The 27,359-nt window shown below is 42.5% G+C and overlaps 1 protein-coding gene across 1 annotated transcript in view; it reads right to left on the bottom strand.

Moving 5' to 3' along the window:
• ChT (choline transporter) overlaps nt 1-10,582 on the bottom strand; it is a 148,530-nt gene extending 137,948 nt beyond the window's left edge. The window contains exon 1 of the mRNA XM_067154269.2: nt 10,417-10,582. Coding sequence (XP_067010370.1) covers nt 10,417-10,582 — 166 coding nt within the window. The remainder of the gene's footprint in view (nt 1-10,416) is intronic.
• Nucleotides 10,583-27,359: the final 16,777 nt, after the last annotated feature.

Here is a 27,359-nt window from a genome sequence, read left to right as displayed (position 1 = left end):
GTCACTGAAGTAGAGTAGGGTATGATTTTATTGTTTAAAATTATTGGGGGGATGTTCTGTTGCTTGAGGGAATAAAGGTTTTTACTGGTACCGATAATAATAACTTGAGTCTTATTTGGATTCATTAATAAACTGTTTTTATTTGCATAGTCACTAAGATGTTGAAGGTCAGAATTTATTTTAAAAATTTCAGTATCAATATCACTCGGTTTTGAATGATAGTAAATCTGTATATCATCCGCGTACACTTGCAATTTGCAGAATTTAAGAGCTTTTGATATATCATTAATTTGGATGATAAATAGCAGTGGTCCGAGAACCGACCCCTGAGGGACGCCGAGGGTCTTCCTTTGCCATCCTGAACTCAAATTTCCAACTGTTACACGTTGCCGGCGATTTTCAAGATAAGATAAAAAGAAACGAAGTGATACACTGTTAAAATTTAGCTCTCGAAGTTTCTGCAGTAGTAACTGAGGATTAACAGTGTCGAAGGCACTACTGAGATCTAATAATGTCAATACAGTCACGTCCCGTTGGTCCATTGCACGTCTGATATCATCTGTCACTCGTAGTAAAGCTGTCGCAGTGCTATGTCCTTTCCTGAAGCCGGATTGAAAGGGATTCAAGAGGGAATGCTTGGTAAGGTATTCAGTAACTTGTGTATGAACTAGACGTTCAAGCACCTTGGATAAGGGTGGCAGAATGGATACTGGACGATAATCTGAAGGAGAATCCAACTTGGAGCTCTTCGGGATGGGTCTAATTAGTGCATCTTTCCAAACATCTGGGAAAACTCCGTTTGTCATGCAGTAGTTAAATATATGAGTTAGTATTGGCAGAACAGCTCCTAAGATATCCTTAATAAGCGATATAGGAATGTCATCATTACCTGTGGCATTATATGTTATAGCGTATATCACACGTTTAACTTCATTCGAGCTGACATTTCTAAAAGAGAATTGCTCATACACAGGCTGCTCTTGTAACAAGGGTAGTGAATTTTCTGGGAAGGAGGTAGAGGCTATTCTTGGCCGTGCGAAATGATCATTTAAAACATCTAGCGATATGCTTGGCACATGTTGCTCTACGGCTTTACCTATACCTAACGTGCGTAATTTATTCCATTTTTGTCTCGGGCTGTTATTGTTCATCAGTTCCTTAAAGTATTTATATTTAGCATTCCTAATTAACTGCTTGGTTCTGTTTCTCAGAATCTTGTATTGCTGGAAATCATCTGTGTCATGCGTCTGTCTGTATTGTCTGTACAGTTTGTCACGACTGGCCATAGCAGATCTTATCTCGGCCGTTAGCCAAGCGGAAGAATGGCGGGTGATTCTTACCTGTTTCTTTGGTGCGTGCTTGTCAAATATTTCCAGTACCAGTGAATTGAATTTGTTTACTTTAGAGTTGATGTTCTGAAAATTACGTATACTATCCCAAGGCAAGTTATATGCATCGTAGCGTAGTTTATTCCGGTCCATATGTCGTAAGTCCCGTATTGTAATGTAGCGTGGTTTGTACTTAGGTATTCGAGTAGAATAACACACGTACAGTAGGTCATGTGAAGAGATGCCAGGAGCAGGGATCTGTCCGTGCTTAATTACTTTTTGAGGTTGATTTGCCACAAGAAGATCAATTAAGGTATGACTTGTGCGGTCAGAGTAATGAACATGATTAGTAGCGTTGAGGGGTAAAATTGTCATGTTTGTAGCGATAAATAAATTCAGTAGATTGTTCGCGTCACTAGTCTGCATCAAAAGGTCAGTGTTAAAGTCGCCCATGATTATAATGTCATCGTATGCCGAGATAAGATTTGCTAATGCCTCTTCGAAATCATCAGTCTGTCTTATTTTAGGCGGCTTGTATACAATCCCTATCAATATCTTTTTATGGCAGTCTAATTCTACAAACATAAATTCCGGTCGCAGTGTAAGTCGTGGGTCAGAAGTGGAAATTATCTTACATTTCAGGTCATTTCTGTAATAAAGTAGAAGTCCACCGCCTATTTTGTCAATGCGGTCATGGCGTAATATTGAGTATCTGTCAAGGTTAGCTGTCGATGACGGCATGTCTGTACGCATCCAGCTTTCACTGACTCCAATAATATGTACATTGTTCACTTCAAAAATAGCCTGAACCTCTCCTATATGAGCTAATAATGACTGGCCATTTAGGTGGCAACAATGTAACGATCGCAGGTGGCTACTGAGCTGCTCTTGCAACACAAGTCCTGTTGAAGGTGGTAGGGACGAAAGAGAAGGGGAGGGTGAGGGCTGTGGAGAGGAATGCAGGTCAATAGTATTACCGTTATACTGGTCAACAATCATATGAAAGTAAGCAGTATGAAAAACAAAAGTTAAGTACGATGTAAAATAAGCTTACCCCAGCAACCTGGTGAGTAGATTCACTGACTTTCACAAGCACACACATACACACACACAAATATAAATTAATTATCGGTACTACACACATAATTTCTTTCACTTAATTTCACGAGTTCATCCTACTCCCTGCAATGTTTTTTAACTGTGCCATCGTGGATATTTGAGATTTGGTTCCATCTTCTCTTAATACACAAATGCGTCCATCTTGAGTCCAGCATTTCTGCAATCCCCATAAATCCCTTGCCTGATTAAGTATATGTTTTCTCGCACTTGTGAGGGACTCAGTTAGCATGAGCCCACTGCCCTTCAAAGCTCGCTTTGCACGCCACACTCGATCACGATCATGGTATCGTAGGAACTTTATAATGATAGGCCGATTTCCCTGTGAGACCACTTCAGCAGACGTTCTATTTCGGCGGCCTAGCCTGTGGCAGCGATCCACATCAAGAATTGAAAGTTCAACCGAAAGTTTATTTTTCAGTGTGTAGACGTCCTCGGACGGCTGTTCCGGGACACCATGCAATAATAGGCAGTTCCGGCGACTGTACTGTTCGGCCTCGTCCAACGCGTCGTCTTGTTTCTGGAGCCGATCTTCAAGAGCCTTCAACTCCCCTTTAAGCATGGAGATGTCTTCGCTGGCCTGTTTCTTGAATTCCTGGAACTCGGCACCAAGCGCTTGGAGCACGTTCGGTGGATTAGCGGCACTGACTGCTGAGTCTAGGCGAGCTTGAAAGTCTTTCATGCTATCTTCGAAAGCCGATATCTTCTTAGCTACTTCCTTTACCGACATGATGATTATTTTTTAAAGAAGAAGGCACTTAAATATATCACTTTTTTAACACGGATTAGCACATACAGCTGATTAACTTGCAATTTAAACAGGGTATAGCAAGAGCAACTTTACTCTACCGTCTCATTCGGCGCCACCTTATAATGAAATGCATAGACATGAAATGAATAGACATGTTAACACAATGCATCCAGACAGACTTACCAAACAAATAGTAGAATTCTATGAAAACGAGAGTAAATCGAAAACGGACACAATGCAATGGATTGACTAAATCAAAACCGATTGTAAACACGCAGGAATCACACCAGCAGATGTCTGAAACTTGGTAATCTTCAGATCCAAAATGGCAAGTTGACCAAGAGGAAATACCAAAGAGGAAGACTGGAACAACCTGAAAGGGAGACTACAGTGAAAGAAATATGGGCACAGAGGAAGGCAAACACTCGCCTCTAAGTAGTTTACGTGGTCTTAATAGGCTTATTCATATAATAATAACCATAATAATAATCAGAATCAGGTACTCACAAGTGTGAACACTACCGCACCAATATTTTACTATCTCGGAGCAGCAATCCAGAAAGGAGTGACGCAAGACTGCAATTTGTTCCCTGTCCTTTTCAATATATACATAGAAAGGGCGGTAACGGAAATCAAAGAGAAATTTGGAAAGTGAATCACAATCCAAGAACAGGAAATAAAAACTCTGAGTTTTTCCGATGATATTGTTATGTTATCTGAGACTGCAGGAGATGTGGAGAAACTGCTGAATGGTATGGACAGAGTCTTGAGTAAGGATTATAAGATGAAAATAAATAAGTCCAGAACAAAAGTAATGGAGTGCAGTCAAAGAAAGCCAGGTGATGCAGGAAATATTAGATCAGGAAATGAAGTCTTAAAGGAAGCAGATGAGTGTTATTACTTGGGTAGTAAAATTACTAGCGATGACAGAAGTAAGGAGGACATAAAATTCAGACTAGCACAATAAAGGAAGGCTTTTTTTTTTGTTACGAAAAGAAATTTTCTCACTTCGAACATCGATCTAGGAATTAGAAAGATGTTTCTGAAGACTTTCGTGTGGAGCGTGGCATTGTATGGAAGTGAAACATGGACGATAACTAGCTCAGAAAGAAAGAGAATAGAAGCTTTTGAAATGTGGTGTTACAGATAGGTGCTGAAGATGAAATGTGTAGATAGAATCATGAATGAAGAGATAGAGAATTTAATTGGTGAGAGGAGATCAATTTGGCTAAATTGCACGAGAAAAAAAGAAAGAATGATAGAACACATCTTAAGGCATCCGGGACTTGGTTCAGTTGATGAAGTGTAGGTGGTAAGAACAGTAAAGGTAGACCAAGGTATGAATATGACAAACACAAGAGAGCAGATGTAGGATGCAGCAGTTACGTAGAAATGAAAACGTTAGCACAGAACAGAATGACATGGAGAGCTGAATCAAACCAGTGTATGTAGTGATGACTAAAATAATAATAATAATAATAATAATAATAATAATAATAATAATAATAATAATAATAATAATAATAATAATAATAAAGTTGAAATATTACAAGATATACCTGAAGCTGTAGGTTTCCTGATTTCTTTGGATAAAAGTGAATGAGTGGTATCTGACAGTCATAATAAAACCGCATGTCTCGATTCTTACTCAGAAAGTAGGCAAAGATTCGAGTGAGTAGTCTTTCTGGTGTCGTTCGTGTTAAGTGCCCATAGAAGGAAATCCCTCTCTGTTATTTTCTCCACATGCAATTATAGTTCATCACTGTGTCTTCTCCTATATTCTGCATTTTCCTTCACTGGGCCCAAGATCTTCCTCAGAATCCTCCTTTCTTTTGCTTCTGGTTGTTCTGTCAGACATTTCTTATTCACCGAGAGGCGATCAGGTCGAGTTACTGTACAGTAATGTCTGAGCTTGGATTTCAAAGATATTGACCGTTTGTGATAGACATCTCTTGTGAAATGGTAGGCCATTTCCATCTTGTTGATTCTTTATTTGAATGCCTCTTTCTGCGAAATATCAGGTCCTATCCACTCGCCTAGGTATTTGAATTTCTCTGCCCGTTTTATTTTGATCCGGGAGCTGTTTGTTGTGAACTGTGACTTAGCCACTTACATCTGAAGTTGGTTTATTTGGTCAAGTGAATCAGAAAAGTCCCCGAAGGCTAAGCAATCAATTGTTAGATTCTTGCCCTTACAACCTAACCTGAACCCATTCTCAACAGCTTCAGTACTCATATTTTTGCGCCATTCTCGAACAACCTTCTGCAGAACACAGTTGAAGAGCACAGGAGCGAGTCCATCTCCTGCCCGCATCTTAAATGTGTCCCCTCTATTTCACTTTAGAGGTCGTGTTTAACAGGGTCTGTTGAATGATTGCTCTCGTCATCTCATCCAAGCGAAAAGTCCTGTAGGATCTCCATTATTATTATTATTATTATTATTATTATTATTATTATTATTATTATTGTACCGGGCGGTACACCTCCACGCCGCTAATTTAAAATGTGCGCCAGTTGAAACTCCTCTGCTGGAGGAAGTCTGAACTTTATCGACGGTATTAATTTTCAAGTTTCTCCACTACTTGGAAAGTTTGGAGTTTTTGAACTGTGCCACTTTTGATGTATTTTTGTTTTACCGGTAGTAAGAAGTGTGAACTTTCCCTTCTAGAGGACACTACTGAAAAACTACAATTGTGCACCCTAGTGCGATGTGAAAGAACTGTTTTTTGGAGAAATTTTTATTTCAAAAGTTTGTTTCTTGTTAAATTTCTTCCTGTTATTGTTTAAGTTGGCTGTATACCCCTCTCTTTCCCCTTGTTTTGTATTTAGCCAATCCCGAATTTCTTTAATTAATTTCTGACCAATCTGATGTATCTTCCCCCAACTTGAATATGCTGCTTATCCCTAACCAATAAAGTTTTGGTGGGAGGGTGTTCTCATTCCAAAAACGCCTCGAACTTTCCGCGAGAGTATATAAACTGCTGATTTTTTGGGTCTCTGCGCCACTTCTGTTTCATCTTTTAGTGTGTAAAGTACATAGCAGGGGGCGGGAAGCGCCTCTTTCTTCGGCAGCGGTCAACAACAAGGTAATGGCCGATTAATAACTTCTTTTTTTGTTAGCTCAGCAGTTTAACTCTCGGGGCGGGTCCGAAGTTTTTCCATAATGTAACCTTCCTTAAAATGTAAAGACCCTTGGTATCTATTCTATCTTTAAACTGCATATCGGGATAGAGAGTGCTTAACCCTCTCGAGCTCCCACTCATATTGTTTTGAGGTGAACTTATTTTTTTCTTAACCTATTCTTCTTTAACGTAATGTAAATTGTTCCTTTCTAAAGTCACCTCTTTAGTATGGGATTAGCCCCTGCATTAATGGCCTAGTGCCAAGTAGGTTTTAAAACAAATGTATTAGGAGTGCAGGTCGCCTCCTCTCAAGTGTTTATTTTAGAGGTCATGTAATTAAACTTTTTTCTTACTTAATAGACCTCAGTAGGTTGGGTATTTTACCCCTGTATCTATGTCCTTAGAGGACAACTTGAAGGTGGAGTTTGGTGTGGCCTTTAATAGGCTTAATGTTGAGAGCGAGTGGCTCTTTCTCGAAAATTGAGTGTTGTATGCCTCGGGGAGGCTTTTCTGTGTAATTTGGAGCAAGTGCTCCTGAGCATGAATGGGGTTTTCTGCCCCTCTGTTAAAACTTATTTTGGAGTAAGGTTGGGCTGATTGCCCAAGAATTGTGAAGTCGGGGCGCGAAGCCCAAATCCGGTAAATATTGTAACTACATTTTGTTGCCTTGCTACTCTGTACCTGCCATGCTTGTTATTTCTTTATTTTGAAAAGAAAATATAACCTTGTTAATTTTACATGAACTCTAATTTCGTAGCTTGAGACCCGTTCACACCCGCACCTTCTTTCACCTCTAACTACCGCAAAAACACGGTAACAATTATTATTACACTGACTGACAGAGCAAATGCAACACCAAGAAGGAGTGGTTCGAAAGGGATGAAAGTTGGGGAAAAAAACAGAGACGGCACGGCGAATAATTGATGTTTATTTCAAACCGATATGCAGGTTACACAATGCGCACGGCATCGACTCAGTAGGATGTAGGACCACCGCAAGCGGCGATGCACGCAGAAACACGTCGAGGTACAGAGTCAATGAGAATGCGGATGGTGTCCTGAGGGATGGTTCTCCATTCTCTGTCAACCATTTGCCACAGTTGGTCGTCCGTACGAGGCTGGGGCAGAGTTTGCAAACGGCGTCCAATGAGATCCCACACGTGTTCGATTGGTGAGAGATCCGGAGAGTACGCTGGCCACGGAAGCATCTGTACACCTCGTAGAGCCTGTTGGGAGATGCGAGCAGTGTGTGGGCGGGCATTCATTGGGCAGCCCCTGAAGGTACGGGAGTGCCACCGGCCGCAGCACATGCTGCACGTAGCGGTGGGCATTTAACGTGCCTTGAATACGCACTAGAGGTGACGTGGAATCATACGCAATAGCGCCCCAAACCATGATGCCGCGCTGTCTAGCGGTAGGGCGCTCCACAGTTATTGCCGGATTTGACCTTTCTCCACGCCGACGCCACACTCGTCTGCGGTGACTATCACTGACAGAACAGAAGCGTGACTCATCGGAGAACACGACGTTCCGCCATTCCCTCATCCAAGTCGCTCTAGCCCGGCACCATGCCAGGCGTGCACGTCTATGCTGTGGAGTCAATGGTAGTCTTCTGAGCGGACGCCGAGAGTGCAGGCCTCCTTCAACCAATCGACGGGAAATTGTCCTGGTCGATATTGGAACAGCCAGGGTGTCTTGCACATGCTGAAGAATGGCGGTTGACGTGGCGTGCGGGGCTGCCACCGCTTGGCGGCGGATGCGCCGATCCTCGCGTGCTGACGTCACTCGTCGGGCTGCGCCTGGACCCCTCGCACGTGCCACATGTCCCTGCGCCAACCATCTTCGCCACAGGCGCTGCACCGTGGACACATCCCTATGGGTATCGGCTGCGATTTGACGAAGGGACCAACCTGCCCTTCTCAGCCCGATCACCATACCCCTCGTAAAGTCGTCTGTCTGCTGGAAATGCCTCCGTTGACGGCGACCTGGCATTCTTAGCTATACACGTGTCCTGTGGCACACGACAACACGTTCTACAATGACTGTCGGCTGAGAAATCACGGTTCGAAGTGGGCCATTCGCCAACGCCGTGTCCCATTTATCGTTCGCTATGTGCGCAGCACAGCGGCGCATTTCACATCATGAGCATACCTCAGTGACGTCAGTCTACCCTGCAATTGGCATAAAGTTCTGACCACTCCTTTTTGGTGTTGCATTTGCTCTGTCAGTCAGTGTATTATTATTATTATTATTATTATTATTATTATTATTATTATTATTATTATTATTATTATTATGTAGTGTTAGGTATTAAATGTAACTTAGTAGCTTCGATGCAATAAAACTGTGAATATTCTAAAATTATTTTTGGTAATAATTAAGAACCTATGGAAACGACTACATTGTCAAAGATGAGAGTGCGGATGGTGTCCTGAGGGATGGTTCTCAATTCTCTGTCAACCATTTGCCACAGTTGGTCGTCCGTACGAGGCAGGGGCAGAGTTTGCAAACGGCGTCCAATGAGATCCCACACGTGTTCGATTGGTGAGAGATCCGGAGAGTACGCTGGCCACGTCCTGAGAATTTACTGCTAATAAGGATATTCTATACCACATTGAAGACTTCTGAGTCATTCATTATGTGCTAATGTAAAAAGTGAGAAATGTTGTTAAGAAATGAATTGTGAAAAGCGAATATAGTGGGGGGGCCCGTGTCTTTAATGCGTGAATTATGTTATAGGGTTGTACTTAGTGTTCGATGGACAGAAGAGAATGGCTTTATGGCTTCCTTCTTAACAAATGACAGAGGTTGTAGTAAGGATGTAAAGGGGAGGGCTTGTAAGGCACTAGCAGGACCGCAATTCGAGTATTGGACCCTCCCCAGGTGTACGTGATTTGCGAACTGGAAAAGGTCCGAAGGAAGGCAGCATAATTTATTCTGGATGATTTCTGACAAAGGAGTAGCCTTAAGAAAAGTTGCAAAGTTTGGGTCGGGAAGACTTGTGAGTAAGGAGACGAGCTGCTCGACTAAGTGGTATGTTTTGAGCTGACAGTGGTGAGATGGCGTGGAAAAGGAGTTGCAATAATTTAAGAAAAGGCTAGGAAAAACAGATAGGGAATCTGTCACCTGGGCGACTGCACTGTATGCAGATTGATTGATTGATTGATTGATTGATTGATTGATTGATTGATTGATTGATTGATTGATTGATTGATTGATTGATTGATTGATTGATTGATTGATTGATTGATTGATTGATTGATTGATTGATCTGCCATCGTGTTACTCCCTGACTGAAATCAGCGGGAATAACAATTAATATGTCAGCCTCTGTGGTGTAGTGGTTAGTGTGATTACCTGCCACTGGCACAGGTCCGAGTTCGATTCCGAGCTCTGCCACGAAATTGTTTTGGGGAGTGGTTCGAGGGCTGGAACGGAGTGCACTCAGACTCGGGACGTCAACTGAGTACAGTGGGGCGGGGGGATAGATTCCCACCTCAGCCATCATCGAAGTGGTTTTCCGTGGTTTCCCACTAGTTCTCCAGGCAAATGCCGGGATGGTACCTAACTTAAGGCCACGGCCGCTTCGTTCCCTCTTCCTTGTCTATTCCATCCATTCTTCCCATCCCCCCACAAGGCCCCTGTTCAGTATAGCAGGTGAGGCCGCATGGGAGATGTACTGGTCCTTCTTCCAAGTTGTATTTGCGACGAAATGTCTCACTATCCAGGACACTGACCTTGAGGCGGTAGTGGTGGGATCCCTCGCTGAGTTCGAGGGAAAAACCAACCCTCGAGGGTAAACGGATTAAGAATAATTAATATTAATAAATGTTACTTTCCACTCAAGAACATTTTTTTCAGTTTCTGCCTTAAAGTCAAAATTTTATTTTATATGGGCTAGCGTAAATGAAATGTTCGTCCAGCCTGTGGATGAAACATGCACTAGCAAGGGAAGGGTGCGAACCGGAGAATCGTCGATCTTATGTAAATTTTTCACACACGTTAAATGATCCAAGAATAACACAATGGCCAAAATATTTGTTTCGGAAATTAACTTGTGCGACCTAGAGAAAGCGTTGTCATGGCACCACTCGCACTCACCGGTCATGGTGAAGATACCCACGAAGAGCCCGATGTTTCGCCCCGCCAACATGACTTCTTCCTCGGAGTCATTTCCTGCCTCCTTCTTGCGGCCCGCCCAGATGCCAACTGCCAAGATGAGAATGTAGAAGAGGATGATGGAGATTAATCCGGCTATGTTGAACATCGTGCCTGGAACAGAAAAGAATCTCTCGTTGATTTTCAATTTGGAAAATTCATCAGTAGAGTCTAGGTAACAAGTATAGGCTACCCTACACAACGGTTATGTTATAAGGGTTGCATAAACTTTAGGAGTATGGCCCTTCATAACAGAAGAGCGGACAAGAGCAGTGGTATTCAAACTTTTTGATTGGCGTACCCTCAAAATCGAATTATTTTACCTTCGTGCCCCCGAAGTACGAGTTTATTGCGATTATACCAGAAATATCAAAATATGGTTGCCGGATGCCAATAATACAAAGTGAAATAATCATCACCATCATCTTTCGCACATTATCGCGCTTTCTCAGGGTCCTTGCACGCGTTGAGGCATGAAAGAGTTGTGGCTGTGGATTTAAAGTAGCATGCCCTTCCTGACACCCCAGCAGCATCTGGAATCAAACCACGGTCTCCGAGATGAGAGGCAAGCAGCTAAGCCGCTGTTCCCAATAATAATAAAAATGCATCGAATATATATATCGTCGCTGGTCGCTCGTAGCTCCCTGGGAGTAAAGTTTACAGGTGAAGCCCAAAACTGATCGGTCATCAATGGCCGGAGAATTGTTCCTGACATTTTAATCGCTTAATGACAGCCCAGTTATTGGGCCATTGGAGTCTTCCGTTCCCTTCTCAGGCAACGCGGCAAGCCTTCACAAGACAGGTGGAGAAACGTGGTTTTCTCGTGAGTAGAATTAGGAGGATTTAGTTTAGTAATGTTTCATTTTACCTGGCAAGATTAAGGCCCTCAGGCCTTCTCTTCCATCTAACCAGGCACTGAAATATACATATATTACATTGTATTACTTGAAAATAATTACATTTAATATAAATGAAGTTAATAATAATACAAGAATGAAGAGTTATGAGATTAAATTAAGATGAAATAACTAAGATATAATAAAAGGATAAATTCTTAAAACTAATATCCTACATAGTACATAAAATGTAATAACATTTCAAAAACAAATCCGGTAAGAATTTTAGACTAATCTTCTACCAGGACATCCATGACAATAGGAATGGTTGTGAGTAGCAGCATCAAGTTTACAGATGATCCTTACTGGTGCATAAAATGTCTCCAAAGTGCTTCCTTGAAAGTGCGAATAGTGCTTAACCCTCTGATACTTTCAGGAAGGAGGTTCCACTCACGGCGGGCAATTACTGTGAATCATTTATCGTAGATGGCAGTTCTATGGGTAGGTAAAGTAAGGAACTAATTACACTGACTGCCAGAGCAAATGCAACACCAAGAAGGAGTGGTCAGAACTTTATGCCAATTGCAGGGTACACTGACGTCACTGAGGTATGCTCATGATGTGAAATGCGCCGCTGTGCTGCGCACCTAGCGAACGATAAATGGGACACGACGTTGGCGAATGGCCCACTTCGTACCGTGATTTCTCAGCCGACAGTCATTGTAGAACGTATTGTCGTGTGCCACAGGATACGTGTATAGCTAAGAATGCCAGGCCGCCGTCAACGGAAGCATTTCCAGCAGACAGACGACTTTACGAGGGGTATGGTGATAGGGCTGAGAAGGGCAGGTTGGTCGCTTCGTCAAATCGCAGCCGATACCCATAGGGATGTGTCCACGGTGCAGCGCCTGTGGCGAAGATGGTTGGCGCAGGGACATGTGGAACGTGCGAGGGGTCCAGGCGCAGCCCGAGTGACGTCAGCACGCGAGGATCGGCGCATCCGCCGCCAAGCGGTGGCAGCCCCGCACGCCACGTCAACCGCCATTCTTCAGCATGTGCAAGACACCCTGGCTGTTCCAATATCGACCAGAACAATTTCCCGTCGATTGGTTAAAGGAGGCCTGCACTCCCGGCGTCCGCTCAGAAGACTACCATTGACTCCACAGCATAGACGTGCACGCCTGGCATGGTGCCGGGCTAGAGCGACTTGGATGAGGGAATGGCGGAACGTCGTGTTCTCCGATGAGTCACGCTTCTGTTCTGTCAGTGATAGTCACCGCAGACGAGTGTGGCGTCGGCGTGGAGAAAGGTCAAATCCGGCAGTAACTGTGGAGCGCCCTACCGCTAGACAACGCGGCATCATGGTTTGGGGCGCTATTGCGTATGATTCCACGTCACCTCTAGTGCGTATTCAAGGCACGTTAAATGCCCACCGCTACGTGCAGCATGTGCTGCGGCCGGTGGCACTCCCGTACCTTCAGGGGCTGCCCAATGCTCTGTTTCAGCAGGATAATGCCCGCCCACACACTGCTCGCATCTCCCAACAGGCTCTACGAGGTGTACAGATGCTTCCGTGGCCAGCGTACTCTCCGGATCTCTCACCAATCGAACACGTGTGGGATCTCATTGGACGCCGTTTGCAAACTCTGCCCCAGCCTCGTACGGACGACCAACTGTGGCAAATGGTTGACAGAGAATGGAGAACCATCCCTCAGGACACCATCCGCACTCTTAATGACTCTGTACCTCGACGTGTTTCTGCGTGCATCGCCGCTCGCGGTGGTCCTACATCCTACTGAGTCGATGCCGTGCGCATTGTGTAACCTGCATATCGGTTTGAAATAAACATCAATTATTCATCCGTGCCGTCTCTGTTTTTTCCCCAACTTTCATCCCTTTCGAACCACTCCTTCTTGGTGTTGCATTTGCTCTGTCAGTCAGTGTATTAGTAGATGTAGTGTTGAGATGAGAGCTATTTGAAATATGAAGTAAGGTAAAATGGGTTTGAAGAACGAAGTATTTTATGGAGATGGAATAGGGTACACACAGTGCGACGGATTTCTAGTCGGGGCCAAGATAGGTGGTTATATGAAGGAGTTACATGGTAGGTTACAGACGTATCTCACACACCCATTTTGACCACGTTGTAGTATGCTCAATAACTTGCACCCAGGATCTCTATAAATCGCGTCACAATAGTCGAAGTGAAGGAAAACCAGAGCTTGTACCAGCATTTTTTGAGTTTTTCAGGAAATGAGTATTTATACCCGCACAGCATGTGCAATGCAGAGAATGTTTTCTGGGTGATGTGCGTGATATGGGTTTTCCATGACATGTCATCATCCAAAGTAACACCTAGGACTTTTACTGATGACATTAATGGTATGTTAGTATTACACAACCTTATCGATAGAATCTCTGGTCGATTGACCTTCGGGAGTAGTGTCGGGTATCCAAGGATGATGGCTTGTGTTTCATTGCCTAGCAATGGTATAAATACGAGTAAAATTATTATTCGCACAAATACTGTTGTACTGTACATACTGGTACTGAAATAATTAATTGAATGAGTGGATTTCGAAACAAATATTTAAAAAGGAGCAAAGTAGCATTTTCACATACCAACTCAATGTGAGGTAAGAACTGACAAAAATTTTACAATGAATAGTTCGTAACTCTGTGTAGTCGTATACAAAAACACTAACTCAAAAAATATCTTATTGAAAATGAGTACGCTCAACTCTTTTCTGAACAGCTCTCCGAAAACAGTTAGAAGCTACGATAAATTTGCTTACCACACTTTGAATATCACTGGACTATACGACACTTACTACTACTAAAACGTTTTCATTCCTCCCCTGAAGGGGGAGGCGGGCCGCTTAGAATGTGACGCCGTCTCTCAGGCCGGGAGATTTCTTACTGTGAAGGAGATGCGTGGAGAAGGTGACGGGGTTGGCGGCCGTGGCCTATACTAGGAACTGCCCCGGCATTCGCCTTAGTGCAGGAGAATGAAAAAGCACAGAAAACCATTTTCTGGACAGCCGACGCTTTGGGCCAGCCGTGTGGCTCATCTCTCGAATGCAGAGGGGTAGAGCCGTGGCCACCCCTCCTTTGCTCGGTTGGCCGGTCAGAGTGCAGAGCTGTTGGATCACGGACCAGCCGTGGCCACTTGAGGGCAGAGACGCACTCTGACGACGACACTTCCTAATTCGCATTCTAACCTGTTACTAACTAAATATCCAGAGTGTATCGTCAGATAAATTATATTTCACACCCACTTAGCTCCTATGAACTGATTGTTAAGGCAGCTAAATGCCCTGAAAGAAGAGATCATTCCATGCACTTTTGTTTTGTGGTGCGGCTGTAGTATTTCCCAAGGATCTAAAACAAAAATCTTGGGATTGTCATAGACTGGAAAGACCGTCTCGTCAGTTGACCCCCTCAAAACTCGCCAATCACTTCTTCCACACAGTATGAAAATTAAACTTATGCAGACCTACATATTCCGCACTTTATAATGCATTAGAAAACTGTCTCCCATTGTGATAGTTCCATCGGACTCAGTAAGGTAGGCGGCCCATATTTCGTTTCCATAGAAGATTTCGACTTGTAGAAATTCAGGTATATTATAAACAAGGCTAGAAATTGCTATATATGTTACTGAATATATTCTCCACTTACGGGCAAGTTACAATGAAACTGTTATAACGTAAGCTACTCAATATTTGACACAAACACTACAAAAACTAGACTACCAAAAATATGTTCCTAATTTCGTCCCCCACCCAATTTATAAAAAGTACAATCAGTGTTAATATGTTTTTCCTTTCTAACCTTACCAAACACTTTCCCTATAATGAATTACTTGAAGGCCATTTATAAAATATTTTCTTGGTATTATTTATAACATAGTCTCTCAGCATTGCTCGTAGGATGTTAAACGATTTACTTGCAGGTTTGTAACCCATTATCTTGTCCCTCTCTGCCTGAACAGCCTTTTTCATAGCCTCCTTATCACACGGCTTGCGTTTTCCCATCTGAAAATAATGAACTTCAAAAATAACAAATAAAATGAAGGGGGGCGAAATTACGAACATTATAATGGCCGCTACAGTAACTCATGCCAACCACCTCACTTTAGCGATTAAGAGGCCAGGAACTACACCACAGTCCAGTATTTTACGCACATTTCAGTGCTCACTCTAGGAATCACATGCCGCTCTGGTGAGCGAGGAAGAATAACACCCACGGTATTCCCTGCCTGTCGTAAGAGGCGACTAAAATGGCTCTTAACTTGGGACGGTTGATTGGCGACCACGGGGCCCTGAGGTGAGTGCCGGCGTTCCTTCCACTTACTTATGCACGGCTCCTCACTTTCATCTATCCTATTTTATCCGACATCTCTTGATCAACTCTTGTTCTTTTACGACTCCGACGTTATTAGAGACTTCAAGGTCTAGGGAATTTTTCACTTTTTCGCCTTTCATGACCCTTGTCTTTCTTTGGCCGATATCTTAATTTTTCGAAGTGTCGGATCCCTTCCATTATTTCCTCTCTGATTAATATTATGTAGAGGATAGTTTCCTAGTTGAACTTCCTCTTAAAACAATAATTACCACCTGTAGGAACAAGAAGCTCTTAATTTGAATGCTCCACTAGCTCAGCTCAGCATGAAAAACGAATCCTCCTTGTAGACAGAAACTAAACGTGGCGCACACAACGCAATAAGGTTACGCGTGTGTACTCGGCTGAACATTACGTACCAATCGTGCACACTGGAAATCCCTAGTGGGGCGGATTTCGGCCCCCCTACCTTACACTCTCAAAATATTTTTTTTACAATGTAGAAATGTTCATTTATGCAGGTGATGGACTAAACTTTGGCACGATTTCTTCAGCAACACTGTGACAATTTCGCCTCCTAAATATTGAGGTAATACGAATTTCTTCCGAAACGATTCGAAAAATTTCGGAGTAACACCTCGAGGCCATTTTAGAAGTCTTATTACTTGTAGATGTTTCAGATGATATTTTTCCTTGAAACATCAAAGTTTTGGCTCGTTCTTTCACATGAACATCAGCGCACGTACTGTGTTTGACAACAAGGATGCTAGTAGACGTAATAACTCGGGCAAAGTATTCGTAATCACACACACAAAAAAGATTTTACGGAATGCAACATATTCATAGGGGATTATCACAGAAAGTGGCCTAGATTAACAATTATGAAACATAAAGTTAGTGGTATAGAATGCTTAACCAGTCTTTGATAATGCCTATCATGAAGTTATTGAGTATATTTCTGGAGATACCTGACCTTTTCAAGATATTCCATGTGTATTTTGTAGTACCTCCCCTGCTACCGAAAAGCAATTCTTTAATTGACCAATGTTCAATTTCAATGTTGTAATATTCGCTTAAATATGAGAAGCACAGTTCATAAATATATTTTCTCTGTCAACCTCAGTCGCCTGCTCAATAGTGGGATCCAGCACTAAAGCAGTCTGCACTTCTATTCGACCCCGTAGAAGACACACAGTAAACTTGCTGCTACATTTCTCTTAATGCTGAAGCTAGAGCTGATGACAGATATCAAGTACGTGTCGTAAAGTTTCAGACTCGCCACAGACAGGATGACAGCAGCCGGTTGTACCCGCGCACCTTCCAGGGACTGCTCCAACCACTGAGATGTTGGATGACATTTCCCTCTACAGCATGGTTTTTTTTTTTTCATTTTCGTGTGGTGAAGAACATTTCAAGCTTGACTGTTCAACTTAAGTTCGATGTTTTTGATCTACTAGCAATTCTTAACTGGGGTTAATAGCTTAATACGCGTATATGATGTGGATTGCCATAACTGCCATAAAGGGATATATATATGATTTTGCGCTAAGCTTTTAACATTCAAAGACCGAACATTACTGCCTACCGGCCATGGGTACGTATTGCAAGGCGCAAGTATACTTGTCTTTGAGGTTGAGCCAGAGGTACCCCTGAAGCCTGTGGTAGTGTGATGGAGAGGGCCCACGTAAAATATACGGTGCTTGGTGCGCGTGGATGTTGACGGGGTGGAAGGAGTACCTTTGGTTGTAGGTCTGTTTTGTCACATGTTATGTAAAAAATGCGTCACTGGTATATGTGTTTAATTGACTATACATTTGAAGGTGTGTCGTAAAACTACCTCTGTCCACAATCTGTATCCATTTATACAGGTGAAAAGTTATATGTTGCCAGAGGGCAACAGTATGCAGTACAGGGTTAAGGGCCTTTGTCCACTCCGAAGAAGATAATCCAGTACGATTATTCACTGAAAGTTGGCTTTGGGTAGGTCAGCGTACACTATCTCTAGCCGGGTGCATCCCATGTCAGGCATACCCTCCGATGAGGGTGGGCGGCATCTGCCTTGTGTAGGTAACTGAGTGTTATTGTGGTGTAGGATAGTGTTATGTGTGGTGTGTGAGTTTAAGGGATGTTGTAGACAGCACCAACACCCAGTCCCCGAGCCAAGGGAATTAACCATTGAAGGTGAAAATCTCCGACCCGGACGGAAATCGAAGGCGAGCCCCTGTGGACCAAAGGCCAGCATGATAACCATTTAGCAATGGAGCCGTATACTGATACGCCCCTTCCTTTAAAGGAATAAGAAGTCCATGTACGAAAGGCTTTTTCCCTTAAAACTCGTCTTAATCGCCTGCCAGGTATCAGGTTCGTTGATATTTGAAATGCCAGACGTATTTCCTTTCACACCGAAGGTCTCTGACAGAGTGTAAGTGGGCATCTCTGTAGCTTTCAGTCCGCGACAACTTCATGGAGCATAAATCATTCCATGTGGACAGTCGTGAGGAAACCCAATGCGTCCTCTCAGTAACTTATCTACATCATCTAGAAAGCTACTTTAATCTTTATTAACGCCGCGCACTTTCCAATATTTAGTTTCTTCTGGCTGATTTCTTCCCGTTTCAAATCTAACGCTGGGTCTTTAATGCAACCATTCAATATGCCTTTCAATATGCCATGATATATATTCGTCTTGTGGATTCGCTTTTTGCGATACAGGATACTTCCTCCTCAACTTCCCATGATTTGTCTTTCAATGTTGCTGCTATTATACATCATTGCAAGTTAAGAATCTGTACTGCTCTTATGTAACTACAAGGAATAAACACACCTCCTCTGAAACATCTTTAGTTCCTCACGATTGAGGAACACTATAATGTACTTTATACTGTTTTATGAAAGAAAAAGGATGTGGCAAGTTTATTGCCAGAGTTATTAAAACAACTACTTAGCATTCTCTGTTTAATAAATACATTCGCAGCGAGCAAGCACAATATCGGGAACAGCCATCGATTTGTTGTCCTCCTTCATTTTCTTCTCAGTCGCTTTGGTACATGGAACGCGTAATACGTTACGCTGTGAATCACCGACACCTTATCAAAGACAAGTCACCTATTTATTTGTGTGTGTGTTCTAATATTCTTGTACTGTACAACAGTTACTACTGAAGATTTTTATACTGTGTTGCGCAGCGATACATCATGGCACGACTTGTACTGGCACAGAAATTCGCTATAATGTTTATCTGTGCTTGGTTTTGTTATTTAGCTTTAGTTTCTTAAGCGTGTTTCATTTTCTCCACATTTTTGTCACTTTTCCACAAGCGCATTTAATTGTTACCATTATTTTCCTAGGGAGATACGATGGCACAGTAGTACCAGGCGTTGCCTGAGGAAATTTATTAAATACAATTAACTGCATCCCCCACCCCGAACCTACAAAAATTATCGGTTGTCTATTTTCTTGAACTTCTGTGCTGATGTTTTGTATATGCAGCAGTTTACCCATGTTGCTGTAAAAACACCCCCCGCCCTCCCCCTCTACAACCCCTATGCCCTAGATATTTTAAAAATGCAGTCTATTTTCTTCATTCTTCAATTGTGAACTAGCTGCTGCCCGCGGCTTCGCCAGCGTTCATTAAGTGAACCGTGTTAGACTTTTCTAAATCACTTAATTAAATACAAAAGCAAAATTATACTTAGTAACATGCATCGCTTTCACTTTTAATATTGGTCTTTTTCTATTATTTTAATATTTCACCCCTTCTAACCCCCATCCCGATTAGGAATGAACTTTGGCTCAAACGGCATCCAGAGTGTCATGGTTCATCTCTGCTACCCCAAAGGCTATGAACTCGCCACTAATATCGGTCGTTTTTCGTATTTTTACATTTCACCCCTTCCTCTAGGGGTGCTAGGGGTTTCTTGCCCCTACAGTAATTTTTCCAGATAATAAGTTATATGTGTTTGGTTGAGAGCTACGCTGAAACATACACACACATTCACCCGTAATATCTGTAATTTACATTTTCTTTCTTTCCTCATTCTCACCCTCTGTGCCATGGGGACTTAACTTGGACTTTACATTTTTATATACCGTTTATAGAAGAAGAAAAAGAAAAAGGAAAAGGAAAATGAGTTTTAAGAAATACATGATAATCTTCCCATACTGTTGGTTAGGCAACCCGCTGATCAGACTTGTCACGCGGTTTACTTGCCTTCCCCTATTTTCGTTTTTTGACCCTTCTCACCCCCCATGCCTAACTACCCATCAGATTTCGTTCAAACCAGTTCTTGAACCCTCCCAGTGATCATTAAATAGTGAAAATTCAGTGAAGTTGATATAGACGATATAGAAAGGATAGGTAAAGCACGGGGCAACAGGCCCATAAAAGTGAAGTTGTTTTCCACCCTGATGGCGGAAATAGTGATAAGAGGCGCGGATAATATACGCAGCACGAAAATCTGGATCAAAAGAGACATGGGAAGAGAAGGGATGAGGAATATAAATACCCTTAAAAAGCATTAAGTCCGGGCCAGACTTCAAGAGCTAAGAGTTTAGGGGCAACATCTAGTGGTATCCAATGGCCAGTGGACTAGGTTTTGGCCAAGGACGAAACTACGGGATTTAGAAGATAATATGAAGAAAGAAGAAGAAATTGTGAAAAGAGTGGAAGAAAGGCAAGTTATGGTCAGCATCCTTGGATAAGATAGACACGGCGATAAGGAAACAACCAAGAGGAGCAGGAAGTTAAGCGAGGTAAGGCAGGTGAAAGTGTGATCGTACAGTAGATAACGGGGTGAAAATAGGAAGGCTTAGGAATATCGGTACATACATAGACAGTGAAGAAGAAAGTCAGTGGGGCGAATGCAGTGAAGGAATGGATGTGCAGAGTGAAGAGGTAAGAGCAGCGGAAACCAGGCAGAGAATAGAGCTGTTTTTGAGCTACGGGAGAAGCAGGAGCTTACGGGACATGTGGGGGATGAAGAAAAATGAAGAGGGTAGAGTCACAAGAAGTAAAAACCCTAATAAGTTAGTAAGTAAGTAGGGGAATAGTGGTTGAAATCATGGTGGTATTATAAGGAAAGATAGTTAAGTAGTTTTAGTTCATATGCGTCTGTATTTTAGGGTCTGGGTGGTGAAGAATGGTGTCTTCTTTCGCCAGGTAAAAAGACAAACATTATTAGTAAGCAAGCTGGATAATAATGAAAGGTGATACGAGGAGGTGGTAGAATGTGTGTATTGATTGTATGTGAGCTAAGAGAGAGGAAGCCATTGAATTGTAATTTAATGTGGAGTTTGGACAGGTTGTTATTCATAAGGGGTTGATATGTGAGAGTGATTATAGTAAGTGGTAGAGTGTTTATGTTAGTTGTATAAGAGGAAGTAAATTGATGGTGGAAATGTTATTTGAAAGGGATAGATTTGGTGGTGTAGTTGAGATAAGAGTGATTAAATTATAGAGATGGTATGGTAATTATTGAAGGAGTAAGAGGAGGTGGTATAATTGAATTTGGAGGATGATTAAGAGTTCGTGTCGGTGGAGCGTAAAGAATGATGATATTTAAGGAAAGGTGAAAAGGATATAGTTGGAAGGTGAGTGGAGTACGGTTGGTAAAGTGCTGAAGGTGGAGAGATTTGGGGATATGTATGTTTATAGTGAGCAACGAGAGGTAACGAGAAAGTTGAAAGTTTGGATAATGGAGTGATTGTTAATAAGGAAAGATGGTCCGGTTGTTAAGAAGGAGGAAGTTATAGAGGCTGTGATACTATCGTTAAAAATTGACAAGAGGAGGTAAGATAATGATGGATGTAGTGTTTGGTTTGCGAAAGTGATTATTTATGAGAGCCACGATGGATGGAGAATGAGAGAGAAATGAAGTTTAAATGGCAGTCAAGAGTGTGTTTCGGTATTGTGTATGGTTGTATATGTTTGAAGGGCAAGTTGTTTATTAGCAATCAAATGGTATTCTGAGAGAATATACTTTTAGCAAGTTAATGGTGGATTGGTATGTAAACGTGGTGGCTGTAGATATGAAATGATGCTTAAAGGATTGATATGGTAATTGGAGTGGAAGTGGAGGTTGATTATTCTGGTTATTGGAAAAGTGTAGTGCACCAAATGGTTCAGTGTAGTCTTAATTGATGTGATCGGGTTATAGATGCCAATTACATATGTAAGGAGTATTGTATACAGAAGGAAGATGGCATAGTGATTATGTGTAATCTTACGTAGTGGTAAAATGTGATTATAAGCAGCAAGTCGAAACAGGAAGGTAATGAAGGTCACAACTCAGCAGTCAAGCAATGTGATGACTGGGCAGCAAGTGATAGTAGAGTCAGCGAAGAGAGTTAGGTGTGGAATGTAAGGTCTTGCTGTGTCAGTCAGACGAGGTGAAGGAGGAGTCTGTCCCCCGTATGAGTGGCCTTGTAACTAGAGGTCGATGTGCCTTAGTTCATTTTTTTTTTGGCATTTGCCTTATGTTCATTTAAATTGTGGCACTAACATGGCTATCGGTTCTCCAAGGGGGAGATGCCCGTGGGCCAATCCATTCACTGCTATTTTAGTAATTTTATGAGAATATGTTCTGTGTGTATCTTAGATAATGCCTGTCTAGGTTGGGCACTATTATTTTTTCTCCATTAATGGATCAATAAGGTAGAAATACTGTAGATCTGGAGGAAAAATTAAGAATAAAGAATATAATTCAATCCCTTTGCCCTTTACAGGCAATGCTTTCCAAATGTCATAGATAGATAGATAGATAGATAGATAGATAGATAGATAGATAGATAGATAGATAGATAGATAGATAGATAGATAGATAGATAGATAGATAGATAAATGCCTTTATTGGCATATTTAAAGCCGTTAGGTCTTCTCTTATACTAAACCAATTATTGTACATAGAATCAAAGTTAACACTACCGTAATTAGTACTAAATATATCAGAGTTCAGTTCGATGATATGTCATCCACAAAGAGTGCGAAAATAAGAGATCCAAGTAGAGCCTTGAGGGACTCGCCTATTCACTCCCTCTTACGAAGTTTTAACATTGAAAATGTTTCTTATATAACACAGTAGAGGACCCAATTTAGATAAGCTGTTTCACTCAATTGTGACTAAACTACAAAAGGTAGGAAAATGGCAAAGGTGTTGAAACGCGCCATTTGGAGATCTCCATCAAATGCAAAAAGAATATTTTGCAAATCATATCAGGTCCAATTGTTATTCACGAAAAACTTGTAAAAACTGCAATTTAAAAAGAGAACTTATTTGGCAATTATTATCCGATGTTCATGTAGATTTATATTTTGTTAAAATATTTGTGTGCGAGTTTCTTGAATTTCGCGAAACTAAGGTCAGCAGTTCGGTTTGAAGGGGTCATGTACACTGAGTGACCAAAAGTCATGGGAAGACACAGAACGTGACGTTCAAAATGAGTTGCTCCTCGGCGAGCCCTCAAAACGACAGCAATACGGGGAGGTATATGAGCCCACGCATCTTGCACTGCTACGTATTGGTCTTGTGTAGTTGGTGCGTGGTTCATGGAGCGTACGCCAGCATCGACAGCATCCCGAAAATGCTCGACTGGATTAAGATCGGGAGATCTTGATGGCCAATCCATGATCGTAACTTCATTGGAGTGCTCCTCCAACCACCTGCGTGCCAGCACAGACCGGCGGCATGGCATCCCCATCAGGGTGCTCTAGAGCCAGAAAGGGATGTAGATGGTCTCAACGAAAGTCCACATAACGTGCATCTGTCGGCGCTCCCTGCTGCCGGCCAATGGGGCTTAAGTGCGACCATGATAACGGCGCCCAGACCAGAACTGAGCCACCACCCGTCTGGATACAACCTTTTTCACACACAGAATCCACAACTTGGATACGTCAAAGTCTCACGCGCCCATCAGTTCAATACAAGTGGAACCGGGATTTATCGAACCATACCACACGCCGCCACTGTTCCATGCTCTGTGTCGAGGTGTCGGGACACGAGCTGGTCGTCGGCTGGTGAAGCCTATGCGGTGCAGTTGCCTCCTCACAGTCCTGGTAGAAATAGCTTCCTAACTCCCAGCATTCAACTTGGCGACCATCTGACTCACTGTAGCCTGTCGAGCGCCCAGTATGGTTCTGCCAAGGCGACGTGATATGCGTTCGTTAAACACCTGTGGTCTTCCCGCGCGGCGATTTACGCGGGTGGTAACATTCTCTCTGCCGTATTGAAGATCCAACCTGAAAACTGTTGACTTCGGAAACCCGAATTCGCGCATATTCTCCGCAATGACCCATTCGCCGTGCGCCACTGATCATCCCACGTGTTGCCATCTTCACGACACTGGCATCTGTGACAGACTGCTCAGCTTTGCTCGGTGGTCATACACGGCACACGTTCCAAGGGGACACCCCTTCCCGTGACCTTTGGCCACTCAGTGTATAATGTGACAATAGCGTTACTAGTGGCAGAGTTAATCAACTAATGAGTTTCCGCTTTGAGGTTATGTTATCTATTATGCCGCCAACACGGAAACGTCGTTTGATTGAAAATAATAAGTTAGAACATTGGAAAAAGAATTAAAGTCGCGAAATATAGTGAAGAACCAGGACTGAGTGGGCATTCGGATGAAGATGTCGTGATAGAAGAGCGATGAAGATAATCGACCTTCAAATACTTCAAACGACATCAAAGCCCTGAAGCAACGTAAACCTCAACAAGAACAACCACAACGACGCGATTACAAAATGAGAAAGACATCGTATAAACTGTAATTATATGGATACCAATTTCTTCTCGGTCAATCTCAATGAATTCGGTCATGTGCGTGAACGTACATGGTGGACAAATCAACTAGGGAAAGTGAAGCCTAATAGTGTCTAGGGGAATTACATGCTTAAAATAAGTGATGGTGCCCGAAAGTTGAATTTCAAAGTATGTACGAACTTCACATTATACGGACTTCTCTTATGTCAACAGTAATGGGTGTCATTTATACTCAGGATCCATCTATATAAATAAAAGGTCGGTGAATGCAGAGTGGGTTTCGCCCCTTGGGTTTCGTCCCTTAAGAGGCCACGACTTGCGCATGGTTCAACAGCTCTGTGCTCCGACCGGACAACCGAGCAGAGGAAAGTTGGGCACGGCTCTACCGTGCATTCTGGAGACGTGCCCGGGGCACAGTGCCGGACTTCACGCTTGGCCCCACCCGTCGGCTCTCCTGAGAATGGTTTTCCGTTGTTTTCCATTCTCCTGCACTAAGGCGAATGCCAGGACAGTTCGTAGTAAAGACCACGGCCGACAACCCCTTCACCTTATCCGCACATCTTCCTCACCGTAACAAATCTCCCGGCCTGAGAGAGGCCCGCCTCCCCCTTCAGGGGAAGAATGAAAACGTTTAATATTAGTAGTAGTATAAATAAAATCGTAACGACCATGTGCCTGTACGTTGACTATTTTGGCGAAATTTTTAATTAGTTATCCGTTTCAGGTGTAATAATGACCATCTAGATACCTTTTTAGCTTTGGTGTCTGTTTGCGTTTTTAAAACTTGAAAACCATCGGATATATTTCTACCAAACTTCATATTCATAATCCATCTGTCCAATATTGTTTCTAAATCCCTGAATTAACTGGGGTTTATACGAAACTGAAACCGTGATTTTGCACTCCCACAAAATATAAACAACCAAAATGGAATTCTACCTGCCTTAATGAAATCAATTTCTAATACTTTTTTCTCATGTGCATCATTTCAATACGAAGATTAATAAGGAATATATAATAAACGGACTGTTTTAAGTCCAACATCAAGCAGACTTTTCTTTAGTTTTATTCGATTTGTCTGTTCGTCGGTTTGTTGGCTAATTATAACTGGGAAACTTCTGTATGTATTTCTACCAAACCTTATATCTGTCCTTGGGTAGGTATTAGAGGCAATATTATTTCTAAATCCCGAATCTTTTGCGAGTTCACCGGAAGTCGAAGCAGTGATTTTGCACTCCCACAAAATATACATGTCCAACCTTAAGGGAAATCAATTTCTAAAAAAAAATTTGTAGAACAATATCACTTTAACATGCCTTATTAAAAGTTTGAATACAGGCATGTAACTTAGCATAAATTCATTAAGGAATCGTGAAATAGATCACCAATTGCCGTACGAAGAACGGGAACATATGCTAGTTGGTATAAACATTGCTTACTTCTCCTTCATGTCCTAAAAGTTCCCTTTTCCACATTTCGTGAAGGAACAGTTTCAATGTTCAGTTGCTTGTCCGAAGGACAAGAACTGTGGATATTTGTTGTATTATAGTTAAACTTAAGAGATATATTTGAGGCCTTAAATAATTCTAATGAGAGTGATTTTTCGGAACTTGACGAAGATGATGGCGAAGTTTTCACTAATCTGCATGGTGACATAAACGCTGATAAACAAGTCACACAACTCGCCGATCCATATCCAGATCTAGATGAATTTACAATCAGGCCACCGCTCCAGTTGACGGTGTTACAATATTCTCCAAGTATATACGTAGGTCGAGTCATACGTCATGGCAACTATTTTCTTTTTCGCGAACAGGAGACAACACGGAAAATCTAGGATATGTATTTGGAAACGCACGGTGTGTACTTGCGTATGATGCCACTAGATGGTGTATGTAAACAACAGTGTGGGTCTAAGCATGCCCCCAAGTTCAGTGTGTGAGTGAGAGCGTCACAAAATGGAAGTCAACAAGCAGGAGCAACGATCGTATATTAAAACAGCAGTTCTCCGAGGCAGAAATGCACGCCATTGCCATGCAGAGCTGCGGGAAGCATTAGGTGCGCATGTCATAGAACAGTGGCGAGGTGGTTTATGGTAATCCCGGCATACGGTGTTCAAGGTGTTCTTGTGTGTCATCCAGTGTGTGAGGGGCACACTATCAATGCAGTTGCACCGTGCAGTGCGAACCAAACGTCCAGATCTTTTGGACAACGCCATAATCCTACACGTAACGCGACAGCTCACACAGCAGCCATCGTTCAGCGTCGCTTACAGCGGTGGGGATGGGAGGTTCTTCCACAGCCGCCTTATTCGCCTGATCTGAGCCCATGTGACTATGATCTCATCCCCAAAGTCAAGAAGCCATTACGTCAACAACGGTTTGCTAACAAAGAGGACATCGTAACTACATTTCGGAGAGAGGTGTCACACGTTAGCGATACACATGCAGCGAATGGTATTCAGCGCCTGCTCCACCGCTAGTAACGCACAGTGGAAACCTTGGGTGATTATTTCTAATGTCTGTAACCAGTAGAGACCCGTCCTTTGTACGTAGTGTTGTGTATTTGCTGCCTATACCATAATAAAACAATGTTTACCAATGGCCTGTGTTCTGTCAATTTCCTACCAGAATCTCCTGAAGTCAGAATTTGTCTTCAGGCACTATGCATACATGCATAAGTACATGCCCAAATTCATATCTTATATTTTCGGTGTTGTCTCCTGTTCGCGAGAAAAAAATAGTTGCCTTGACTCATGACTCGACCCTCGTACGCGTTGCACTGGAATCGAGGAATTCATAATTTTTTCGAAAATTATTAGGTTGCGGACCGGACACGTATAAGTAAAATTTGTTAGCCTTTTAGAGTTCTCAGCTTGACTTGGTCGGAATCAGATCCCGCGTCATGACATTTGTCCCCGATATTTTCGAAAACGAAAGCGTATTGA

Source organism: Anabrus simplex, chromosome 10 (genome assembly GCF_040414725.1).
Source record: "Anabrus simplex isolate iqAnaSimp1 chromosome 10, ASM4041472v1, whole genome shotgun sequence".
Classification (NCBI taxonomy): Eukaryota; Metazoa; Arthropoda; class Insecta; order Orthoptera; family Tettigoniidae; genus Anabrus; species Anabrus simplex.
This window is presented reverse-complemented; position numbering and strand designations above follow the sequence as displayed.